This window comes from Pleurodeles waltl, chromosome 3_1 (assembly GCF_031143425.1).
Source record: "Pleurodeles waltl isolate 20211129_DDA chromosome 3_1, aPleWal1.hap1.20221129, whole genome shotgun sequence".
Lineage (NCBI taxonomy): Eukaryota > Metazoa > Chordata > Amphibia > Caudata > Salamandridae > Pleurodeles > Pleurodeles waltl.
In genome coordinates, this window is record NC_090440.1 from 245,249,975 (window position 1) to 245,262,706 (window position 12,732).

Sequence of the window (12,732 nt, forward strand, 5' to 3'; positions counted from 1 at the left end):
TACGTAGCAATATTTACCACACCAATAGTTTAGTAAGCTAGGAACACTCCTTTTGGTGGTTGTTAAGTGGTGTATGTTTGGATACCCTAACGAAAATTGTACAGTCGTACGGTCCTTATCAAAACCTTTTTACCCTAAGGGCATGAAAGAAAGCTGAAACATACTAACTGAATAGGCTGTCAGGATGACAATTTCTCTTTCTTTCCACGTGTAAAGTTTTTTAATCTTTTCTGGAGAAAATCAGAAGTCAATAAATGATTGAATGTTTTTTCCAAGGCAATTTGAGTTCCACAAAAATCACTAAATCCCACACGATAAAAAAGCACACAGTATAATGAGTGCTCCCGCTACCATAGCTGAGCCCATCCCGACAAGAACATTGTTGGGATGTCGAGCCCGATGATGAAGCATGCTACTAGATAAAGGTGAGCGCTAATATTTCAAAATACAAAAAATGTCTTAGGGATCAAAACATGCACCACTTAAAAAACACTAAATAAGAGGGTTCCTAGCAAAACTGTAAAGAAAGCAAGTTCTCTTTCACTGTGAGATCCTCCTTTTGTGATCTTTTGCACATCCAAACAATAAGCTTACAACCACAAACCCCACCCACTCCCAGCACATTGTGAAACCAACAGAAAAGTGTTAACTCTTACCCATCGTTGGTGAAAACGTTGACAAACATGCATGACAGGAGACTCAGAGGACTGACCGAGAAAATGTACACATTGACCACGTGTCCAGCCGTGTGAAGAACTGCAGGACAAGAGACAAACAAATATTTGCACACCTACACCCAGTAATATGTGACAACGAAAAAGAAAATAAACAAATATATCCCCATGATTGTCTGTGAAATGTTTGACAATTTATTACAGCATCTAATGTCCTTTCCTATGTTCACATACACAATGTGATCTCAACATGAATTGAAGAACGATAAGTTTTTACATTGTCTGCTGGGCAATATTCTAATGGTGTGCCCCCTGAATACTGAAGCACCAATATCGATTGGACAGACTATTGAGGCAAGAATATTGAAAATAAAATATTGACAGGTAAGTAAGTCTAAGTTTTCTATACCTAACAGCACTTATACATACCTATATCGTACATATATCTTCAAGGTACGAAGTATGCATTTAGGAATAGTAAACCTATACTTCCCTATGTGCAGATATCTTTCTATTTTGCCCCTTGATATTCTGTCCTCAATATTAGTATGCAATGATATTGTTGGTGTTGATATTCAGTAATACAATCATGTTAATGAGATATTGATAATCGAGAAAAGGACAGAAATGTTGCTAAACACTGCCAGTCTGGTTTAATTTGCCAACTGTTAAAGTATTGCTATAGAAATATTCTTTATAAATTTGACTAACTGTACTGGGTGTTTATCTGACCTCCATTCCTGCATGTAAACTAAAAAAAAATCAGTTTCCTTCACTAATATTTTTGCTGTTAAGCATTTAAATTGAGTTTACATAGGTCACTTGAAAGGACGGGAAGGATTCTGTATCAGGTCTAAACCGTGCCAGCTACAGACTGTGATCAATTCCGCCAAAATCAAGTATAGACAATAAGAAATAAATCAACATGTTTATTTCTTTCAACAGTGATGGTGGGGAATGGGAATAAGGACAAAGTAGAAACTGTCACCATTTTACTTTGATATTACATTTGAGGGGTCACCCTAAGGGACACAAAATGGTCCAGTATGTTTTCATTCTCACTTCTAAATCTACCTAAGGACTTGCTGATACAGATCTAATGTATTATAAGTGGAATTTGAGCCAAAAATGTATTACTAGGTTTAAAGATGTGCTGGTTCCTGATCATAAGGAGGAGATACTCTCCATAAACACAATTTCGATTGCAAGGCTTGGGGTTAACTATGTTATTTAGGAGAAGATTCTTATTCCAATACAAGACTTCTGATTTTGTAGCAGGGATGACATGTAAGTGTTGGGTTTACTGGATGCTGACATCTTTATTGTTACTCACACATTAAGGCCCTCATTCTGACCTTGGCGGGCGGCGGAGGCCGCCCGCCAAAGTCCCGCCGTCAGGTTACCGTTCCGCGGTCGAAAGACCGCGGCGGTAATTCTGACTTTCCCGCTGGGCTGGCGGGCGGTCGCCTTCAGACCGCCAGCCAGCCCAGCGGGAAAGAGGCTTCCACGATGAAGCCGGCTCGGAATCGAGCCGGCGGAGTGGAAGCTGTGCGACGGGTGCAGTTGCACCCGTCGCGTATTTCACTGTCTGCGCAGCAGACAGTGAAATACATGTAGGGGCCCTCTTACGGGGGCCCCTGCAATGCCCATGCCAGTGGCATGGGCACTGCAGGGGCCCCCAGGGGCCCCGCGACCCCCCCTACCGCCATCCGGATCTCGGCGGTCCGACCGCTGGGATCTGGATGGCGGTAGGGGGGGTCGGAATCCCCGCGGCGGTGCAGCAAGCTGCGCCGCCGCGGAGGATTCAATGGGGCCGCGGTACACTGGCGGGACCCCGCCAGTGGTGCCGGTCCGACCGCGGCTTTACCGCCGCGGTCGGAATCCCCATTGGAGCACCGCCGGCCTGTCGGCGGTGCTCCCGCGGTCCTCCGCCCTGGCGGTCAAAGACCGCCAGGGTCAGAATGACCACCTAAGTAATCTTGTAAACTCTACACTGACACACCTTTCACCATTTTATTAAAATCTGTGTTGTGTTTTGCAGGCAAAATTAATATTTGTAAAGTAAGAATATATACTATATAAGATGATTGCTGCATTTGCCTATTGTAAATTGTCCTTTATCTGAAGCCTGGAAAGTAGTGTTTAAGAGCCAGACAAACCTCTGTGAGTCATTTCACTAAGGATTGTGAACATGCAAGAGGTTACAGACTAGTGGCTGCCACGAAGTGAGGATGGGTTATTTCTCGAAAACATTCGTATACTTGGAAATTATCATGTCACCTTAAATAATGAATCTGGGTTCAACAAGGAAGAGTTGATAAAGTGGGAGGAGAGAAATAGAGGGCTGTGTTGTACACCACTCCATGATAAGGGGCACTGGGCACATGAATATCACCCGCCTTTTTGATAATGGTGCATACGTTTCAAAGGAATATAAAAGGTAATAATTATCTTGGAATGTTGTGTTAAGATTTATCAGGACGAATATGTTCGCATGTAAAGCAGCAACGTGAACTATAATGATATCAGGGCTCAAGTCACATTTTGTCGAAAAATGTATTACACTAATTAACTATGTGGATGAAATGAATTTGGGAAGGAAACTCTATTATTCACTAAGAAAAACGAATACTTCCGAAATCCGCACTGTGGGGGAAATATACGTTGTAAAGTAATTTGGGGAAACATTTTGCTGTCTCAGGGAGGAAATGATGAATACTGAAAAACAAGACAGTGATCTGCACAGAGTCATTACTTACTTGAAAAGACAACAGCAGCCATGGCAATCCAGCGATGGAAGTCCACTGCTGCATCAAAAGGGATGTAGAAGTTCAAAAAGGTCTCACGCAGGAAGGTGATGAGGTTACGGCACATAGTGAGCAGGATGTATGAGTACATGAAGGAGATGGTGGCTCCAGCTCCCCGAGAGATCATGATGCCCACAAAAGTGGTCTGAGCAATGCCAGTAGGTGGAGATGAAAAGCCATAATCTGCAGGCAGAGAAAGCAACATTGACAGAGGTCAATAAAAGCACTGGCTCCAGGCTCAGGGCTGCTACAGCTACAATGTCACTTAGGGTAGGGGATATGATTTTCTGTCTTAAAAGATGCAAAATACTTGGTGGATGTTCTCCATTCCATTCGGTCTGGTCCAGTTCATAGGCTCCTCTCCTCATTCCCATGTAGTTGATACGAGAGTGGAATCTCGCATGTTGATAGACCAGATGCCCCCAAGTGACCTGAGTGCAGAGTGCATTACCTGCCAGGAAAGAGGTATCCAAGCCAACTCAATTTTAAACTGCTAGTCAATCATTTTAAAACTTTATTTTGCTTTAAACTACCTTGCTAATTTTTAATTGTTTAAATTGGCAATAATGACCTTTGATCCAGGCATTTTCAGTTTCCAATTACCATGGCAGTGCAAACGTAGCTTGTCAAAATTATTTTTTTCACACTGTAAGGCATTGGTTGCCTAAGAATGCCTTCCCTATTGGTCATTATTGCTTAAAGCAGCAGTGCTACAAACATCAAGAGACGACAAATGTGTATAATTTGTCACTATTTATCAGTTGTTAGGTCCTAATGTGTGCAAAATTTAATTTTAGCCGAGGACGGTTCCCTGTTCTATAACTGTACAATATTTCATAATAAAAGGTGAAGGACTTTCTCATTATGTCCCTTATATTGTTTAAAATATCAGCTATTGGGGTGTCTGACCTTGCTACTTAGGGCCTGATTTAGATCTCAGCGGATGGACTACTTCATCACAAACGTGATGGATATCCTGTACACTGTATTACGATCCACATAGGATATAATGGGATCGTAATACGGCGGACGGGATTTCCGACACATTTGTAATGAAGTATTCCTCTCTGCCAAGATCTAAATCATGCCTTAGGTGATGTGTGAATCAGCCAGGGCAGTGGTTGTTGCCTTTTAAGAATAAGCTCTGTCTTTAACTACTGCTTGTAATTGGCATTCAGAAAAATTAGACCTAACTAGGAAAAGTCACATTTCTCCTGAACTTTGTAATTAAAGAGAGAGATGTATTTGTTATACTTTGTACGTCAACAATTCTACATTTATTTTTGGTAATACTGCTGCTTTAATGAAATGCCCTGTAGGTGCCTGATACCGAAATAAGTTGCCCCGTCTCACATAGCCAGGCAGAAAGACTGAATGCTTCCACTAGCTCATGTCTTTTCATCAAAATGTTTCATTGGATTAGTACTATTTTGGGAGCATTTCTTTGGTCCCTCCTATCCAAGTGTTTCAAAAGAGATAGCCATTGTGGTCAACCTTATGGTTACCCCTTCTAGTGTGGAGGAAAGCACAACCACAGCTCTTACTCAAAAGTAATATAGGGTAGTGTGATGACTCCACACATGAAGACGTGTCAGTCTAAAGAAAAAATATGGGGGTCTTATTTTAGATTCAGCACTTACAGGGCGCACATTGTTTGCTATTTTTGGAGGCTGGTTAGTTTTGCTGTTTGTTAGAATTTGTTAGTATCTGTGAAAAATGTTGGATTAACGGTGCAGGCAAATTAAAGCTGAATTCTACTGAAACCTGGGATTTTCCAACAACTAATGCCTTGATAAAAGGAATGGTGTCTCTTCAGCAATGGGGCAGTTACAGAAGTATATTAATTACATACAATTCTGTCCAATAATATATCCATAGCTATTTCTGCTTTGACTAACAAATTACAGGGTTAGTAGATGCTCTTCTCATAAAATTCAGTTTTATGAAGTTTGCCTCTGCCTTGGGAAAAGAAGACGGAGGCCAAAAATCTATTTCAGAAGAACCCCTTTAGTTTTCCATAGGGGCTCCAGAACAGTGAGCCTCAGATAGCTAAGACAAGAGCTTATAGCCAGGTCTCCTCAGGCAGGTGCCACAAAACCAATATGGTTGACAAAACTGGAGAAAAAGTAATATATAAAAATATTTTTGAGCTTGGGAGCAAAGGGAACCTTATTTGGTTGATTCAGTATTATTACACCATTATGACACATTGGCCCTCATTCTGACCTTGGCGGGCGGCGGAGGGCGCCCGCCAAAGTCCCGCCGTCAGGTTACCGTTCCGCGGTCGAAAGACCGCGGCGGTAATTCTGACTTTCCCGCTGGGCTGGCGGGCGGTCGCCTTCAGGCCGCCCGCCAGCCCAGCGGGAAAGAGGCTTCCACGATGAAGCCGGCTCGGAATCGAGCCGGCGGAGTGGAAGCTGTGCGACGGGTGCAGTTGCACCCGTCGCGTATTTCACTGTCTGCGCAGCAGACAGTGAAATACATTTAGGGGCCCTCTTACGGGGGCCCCTGCAATGCCCATGCCAGTGGCATGGGCACTGCAGGGGCCCCCAGGGGCCCCGCGACCCCCCCTACCGTCATCCGGATCCCGGCGGTCGGACCGCCGGGATCTGGATGGCGGTAGGGGGGGTCGGAATCCCCTCGGCGGCGCAGCAAGCTGCGCCGCCTTGGAGGATTCAATGGGGCGGCGGTACACTGGCGGGAGCCCGCCAGTGTTGCCGGTCCGACCGCGGCTTTACCGCCGCGGTCGGAATCCCCATTGGAGCACCGCCGGCCTGTCGGCGGTGCTCCCGCGGTCCTCCGCCCTGGCGGTCTTTGACCGCCAGGGTCAGAATGACCGCCATTATTGGCTATCCCCCTCTCTAGCAAAAACCAAAAAAAATCTTCCCCAGGCAGTCCTTTATATTGTATTTTGTAAACCACGTGGTAGCTGTTTTCCTATAAAAATAACTGTAGACTGGTAATTAGCTGCCACATGTTCACCTGAACTTTTTTTTTCATATACTTATGACACACCTTTATAATTAAGACAGATTTTTGAAGATGGGTGAATTCAAGCATCAGTCACAGAGAATTTACTTTTATATTCAATTAGAGTATTTATGATAGATAACTTTTAGCCAAATGTATGGCCACTTGTGCAGTTTCTCTACAATGTATTTATCCATTCCTGGAAGCCATGTCCTATAATAAGAGTGTTTGTAGGCTGTACTTGGAGATGAACCTCAAGGTGAGTACAATAATCTAGTTGGGTGTTCTTAAGATGCAAACAAGAGTTTCTCTTGTTTTCCAAGAAGCACAGAGCAACAATGAAAACATACAAAAACGTGTATGTATATAACATTTGGAGTTGTTTTTACTCTTTCAACCCTTTTAATAACATAGCAACCCCACCTTTCCTCCCTCCAAATCTCCACTGTATGAACTATAGGTTCTAAATGTCTTAGATTCAACATTGTTGGTTTGGTATTTTGTTTTAGAGGCTTCTTTCTTTTCAACAGAGGTTAAGCATGCACAGATCCTCAGACAAGAAGATCTGGATAATCACAGCTTCAAGATAGCTTTGTTTCGTCTTGGCCTGTTGATACCAATAGCATTGTTCTTGTTTAGCAGATGACTAGTGGAGTATTTTACAACCATACTTCTGGCACCAGTATCCTTGATGATATATGGGAACACAACTGACTCAAGTGTTAAGGACTAAGCAAATTACACAATGCTTCCTCTGATCTCAGATCCCCCCACATTTAGCTAGGTGTTATTATGCTCTGTTTGTCGTCAATCACTCTGTGTAACTATATGATACTAGCACTTGCCTGGGCTATCAAAGCAGAACAGGAATGTGACTTACGTAGCACACAGTAAACCTCAGAAGTAGCTTCAGGGAGCCTGCAAGTTGACTCAAAATACAGCTGATAGGCAGTGTATCTCTGGCACTCTCTTAAGTCTACATAATTTGATCAGTACTACAAAGGATTCTACATCTGTGTATTTGGGAATGAGATTGGCACAAAACACATTTAGAAACAAGAACACTGAATTTGATGATAGATAAGTGCTTCCCGGTAAATCCCACTTTATGCCTTCTTTTATCAGTAATGTTGTTTCCTTTATCCTCTCTGATACATTTAAATGTAATGATTATTTTTGTCTCCCTATTTCTGCCAGAAGGAAATTGTGTGCTTTTTCTACGAGTTCTAATGATTTTCCCAGACCTCCAGCCCCCATCCAGTATCCTTTAGTGGCTAAAAAATTAATATAAATGGAAATATAATTAAGTGAATTATACTAGTCTGTCCAGTAATGTTCAGATCCTTGATGTGGGTGCAGCATTGGCTGCTTCCAGTGATACCCGCTCTGGAAATTAATCGGTACAGGTGCAACGTTCCATTGACATTCCAAACTGTATGTTTGCAGCAGGCGCCCTATAAGCGGATTTCTGTTATTCTGGGGGTCATTCCGACCCCGGCGGGCGGCGGGCACCGCCCGCATGGCGGAAACCTCGACAAAGACCGCACCGCGGTCAAATGACCGCAGGGGTCATTACAACTTTCCCGCTGGGCCGGCGGGCGATCTCCAAAAGATCGCCCGCCGGCCCAGCGGGAAAGCCCCTGCAAAGAGGAAGCCGGCTCCGAATGGAGCCGGCGGATTTGCAGGGGTGCGACAGGTGCAGTGGCACCCGTCGCGATTTTCATTGTCTCCAAAGCAGACACTGAAAATCTTTGTGGGGCCCTGTTAGGGGGCCCCTGCACTGCCCATGCCAGTGGCATGGGCAGTGCAGCGGCCCCCACGGGCCCCACGACACCTGTTCCCGCCAGCCTCTTCCTGTCGGTGTAAACCGCCAGGAACAGGCTGGCGGGAAGGGGGTCGGAATCCCCATGGTGACGCTGCAAGCAGCGCCGCCATGGAGGATTCCCTGGGCCAGGGGAAAACCATCGGGAAACCGCTGGTTCCCCTTTTCTGACCGCGGCTTTACCGCCGAGGTCAGAATGGCCCGGGAAGCACCGCCAGCCTGTTGGCGGTGCTTCCTCTGCCCTCCACCCTGGCGGTTTGAAACCGCCAGGGTCGGAATGAGGGCCTCTGTCTTTTATGCACTCTCATTTTTGCTGACCCAGACAATCAATAGTATGCAACTCTACATGTCCCTGCTCGAATGGAAACATGTCCTGTCGATATGTGTTTCAATGTAAACAAACATTTCTTAAAGGTAGGCATAAGATGTAATTATTGTTATTTCGGATTGGTTAGTTACTCTATATCTATAATATTAGAGTACTTGTTCTAAGTTAGAAGTTTGAAGGCCATATGTACAAATTTTAGGAATAGCAATTACCTAATTGCGATTTTCAGCAAATCGCAAACAAGAAATCGATATTCCTAACGTATGAAACACATTGAGTTTCATTTAGCAATTCCTAGTGGGTTGCAAATCGACCGAAGTAATGAATATTAACATTCAAAAAGGGGAAGGGATCCTAAGAGGACCCCTTCCCATTTGCGAATGGTTACCACCTCCTCTGAGGTGTCCGTAAAAAACGTTTTTTTTTGCGACCGTAATTTGGTAGCAAAACATTCATACATACCACTGAAAATCGGTATTAGGCAGGGAAGCCCTAAACACATCCCTTTCCAAATACCGATCCGCAAACTCAAACAGGTTACAGAATAGCAATTTGGCTTTTCTACATTTTAATAACCGTTTCTGCAGTCGCAAATGGCCCGATTCTGGGAATCTGGACGTTTCCTTGTACATATGGCCCTATGTTATAAAGTTTAGTGCTTTGCACTTTCAAATCATGCTCAACAAGAAGAAAATATTGCGAACAAGGAGATGGCACAATATCATGATGGCATAGCATATTGACAACATAGTGGTATACATTCTGTAAAATCATTGTGCATTAGTAACAAGTATTGCAGGCTTTCCACATTCCGATGAGTGACGCTAAAGAGAGAAAGCAGCAATGTTAATAGTATTAAGAAGCACTTCTAGTGATAAATGCTACATTTGCAATACAGCTGTTTCTCCTAAAAATAGTAACACAATATATGCAATAAGAAACATAAAACATAGAAAAGAGAATAGAAAATAGAACAAATGATTAAATTGTGCTGGTAGAGTACTGCTATTCCACACTATAGCTGTCTATCTATCTACATATTAGTAAATATATGCTGTTTCATGTGACGGAGTGGGAGGGGATGTGGCTTATATTGTTACTTTTGAATATGAGGACCTGGGTATTAAATTTGGCTTCAGTGCTTAAGAAAAACTTACCCCTGTTATGAGTGGTGAGTTAAGCCTCCCAGTATCTTCAGCCCACAGAGTTACTGAGTACTGGACCAGAGTTACAATGGAGATATCGGTGAAACCCTAAGGGTTCCCTTAGAAATATAGAATTACTGGAAGAATCAGTTATTACGGGTCCAATTCCCAGGGTAATTCCTTATTTCTTCCAGAATTTTCTGTATTTGAAATCTCCATGTTAAAATCAACAGGTCAATGTTGTTCCGGTGGATCTTAGAATTTTGATGGGGCTGTAGCTACTGTTAGCAGCCAATCAGAATTAAAACACCACTCGTAATGTAGGCCTTAATGTCTGGGTGCCTGTAAGAATTGTAAATATGGGAAATTATATGTAACTCTGCAATTCAATTATTTAAATACTCAGTTCGTTGATGTACAGTGCTCTGTTTATCACCAGGTGGTTTTATTCTGTATAAACACAATCCATAATATATTTACTTACACATATTTCTATGTGTTTAAACCACAGATATACTTTATTGTCACTGTATGTATATGTATAATTTTGAAGGCATGAATCATTGTCCTGGATGCAAGAGTTCAAGTACAATGTACATTGAAACATTATGCTTTAAAAACAAGACTGCTAAGTGCCAATTCCAAGGCCAACTGGGTGGCTGGGTCACTATCGATATATCTTGGAGTGAGGGGGGGAGAGACAGCCTTTCATTCTACTGAGCAGCAACAATTGACTGAATAATCACATATGGTAAAGCAATGACCTTGCCAGTATTTAGGACCAAAAAGAAGTAGATGATCCATATTACAGTGTCATCCTGCAGCTGGTGAGACAGATAGATGCTAGTCCCTCCACACCTAATCCAACTGAGGGGAACTAATTTGTCAAAAATTCAGCACAGTACAAAGGGCTCTGCATTTCTCTGTATGCACCCAACCTATTCTTTCCTTCTCACTGCCTTGTTCCCTGTACACTCCCTACTCCCGATACACTAATCCCGAAAGCACAAAATACTCACAGTAAGCTCGTTCTGCAAACACCCCAAGTGAGATGGCATAAAACAGGACTACGCACACAATGTGACGGCGGTAGTTTTCAATAAAGCGTTTAAATTGCTGGATTTTTTGTGCCACTTTGCTCTTGGGATATTTTTCTCTCCTGGCTTCTGTGTATAAATGTGCCTGTTGATAGGATCTCCTAAAAAAAAACCATAAAAATAAATGCAAAAGGAAGAGATTAAGACAGTCATGAATTCTGGATGATAACACAGACAGCAAAAACATACACAGTACAGAAAGTGAGAGTACCATTGACAGAAAAACTTTGGCAAAGGACATGGCACTCATATTATATGGGTACATTTGTTATCAGAATATCACACACATTCTCCATATCCCTCTCACTATTCATCAGGACCAGTGAAACCCAGATTCATCTTCAGCTGTCTGAGAAAATCGAGTGGATCACACCCAGCCCCTGTGACCACCACCTCCCGGGGATTACTTTAAAAAATATTAATAAAGGGGGCGACAAGGACACCCCTGGGCCACAGGGACGACCACCTCCCCGGGGCCAAATACTTTTTTCAAAAGGGAGGAGGGGGAGGAGGGGCACGTGGCCCCCCTCGGTAGGCTGATTTCGGGTTGAGGAACCCCATTCCCTGGGGCCCTGCCATATTTAAAATGGTGCCCAGAGTACCCATGAAAGCCTATGGGGAATGTGGGGAGAGCCTCAAAGCCCCCACGGTCTCAACTGTCTCCCGTCTCCTTTGGGAGCCAGCATTGCTCCTGTAATCAGGGAGCTGCTTTAAATAGCAGCTCATTTCTTACAGGAGAGCTGTTTTCATCTTTTTCCCTGCATGCATATTTGGGTGTAGGGAAATAAGTGAAAACTGTGCTTTCAGCAAGCAGGAGCTGTTTGACAGCTCCCGCTTGCTGAAAGCGGAGTTATGTTTGCTTTTGCTTGGTGAGAGCTATCAGCGCCCGCCAAGTAAAAGCAAACAGCTACCTCTCAAGGGTGGGCACCTCAGGAGGTAGCAGGAGCTGACCCTGGGGGGTGGCAGTCTCCAAGGCCATGCATGGCTCCATGAGGGAGGCCTCACTGTTCCCCCCCATTGTTTGATTTCAGCTGTGGGTGAAGTGGTGGTCCTTGGGGTCCCAATGGACTACCTACGTTAAGTTACCTGAGCCCCAGGTATGTAGTGGTCCCTGGGGTGAGGGGGAGCCACGTGGCCCTCCCGTACATTATATTGATTGCCCAGAGGAGGTGGTGGCCCCTGGGGCTGCAGGAGGAAGCACGCCCCCCAATTAACTATATTGATTGATCCAGGGAGGTGGAAGTCACCAGGACACATTGATGATATTGTGTGCCCTGGGAGGTGGTGGTCCCTGTGGCTGCGGGGTGGCCACGCAGCTCCCCACACAGTTTAAAACACATGTGCCTTGGAGAGGTGATAGTACCTGGGCTTCAGAAAGATTTAGAAGGGGAGCCTTGTGCAACCCCCCTCCTTTTTTACCACCCTAATGACCCCAGGGCCTGGCCCACATGGGGGCCAAATAAATATACAGTGCGGGAGCACGGGACAGTTAGATCGGCATCTCTAGGTATCTATATTTTTTCCGTTTAATATCTCAGAAGCTTCTGAACTGATTGACACCAAAGTGCAAAAAGCACAATCTGCGCACTAGGATCCATCCTCCTGCCAAATGTGGGGTAATTCCATTCAGTGGTCTGGGGAAAATGCATCTTGCACCTCCTACCCCCTTTTTCTCAGCCCCTACTTTATGGGTCACCCAAAAACTTTCAAGACAGCAGCTGAACCGACTGTCGTATTTGTTTTGAAAATTTTGTGAAGATTCGGCAAACAGCACCAAAGTTATAAGGAAAACAAAAAACGCGTTTCCTGTGGAAAGTAGGTCCTAACTATAAGTACCTACTAGCGACTGGCAGTAGGTTATATCTATATATATATATATATATATATAT

At 44.0% G+C, this 12,732-nt stretch overlaps 1 protein-coding gene across 1 annotated transcript in view; it reads right to left on the reverse strand.

Moving 5' to 3' along the window:
• The window catches only part of LOC138283997 (dual oxidase 2-like), a 150,314-nt gene that overhangs the window by 19,060 nt on the left and 118,522 nt on the right, over positions 1 to 12,732 (reverse strand). Inside the window, exons 24-26 of the mRNA XM_069222327.1 lie at positions 10,766 to 10,944; positions 3,434 to 3,664; positions 657 to 756 (exon numbers count right to left, since the gene is read on the reverse strand). Coding sequence (XP_069078428.1) covers positions 657 to 756; positions 3,434 to 3,664; positions 10,766 to 10,944 — 510 coding nt within the window. The remainder of the gene's footprint in view (positions 1 to 656; positions 757 to 3,433; positions 3,665 to 10,765; positions 10,945 to 12,732) is intronic.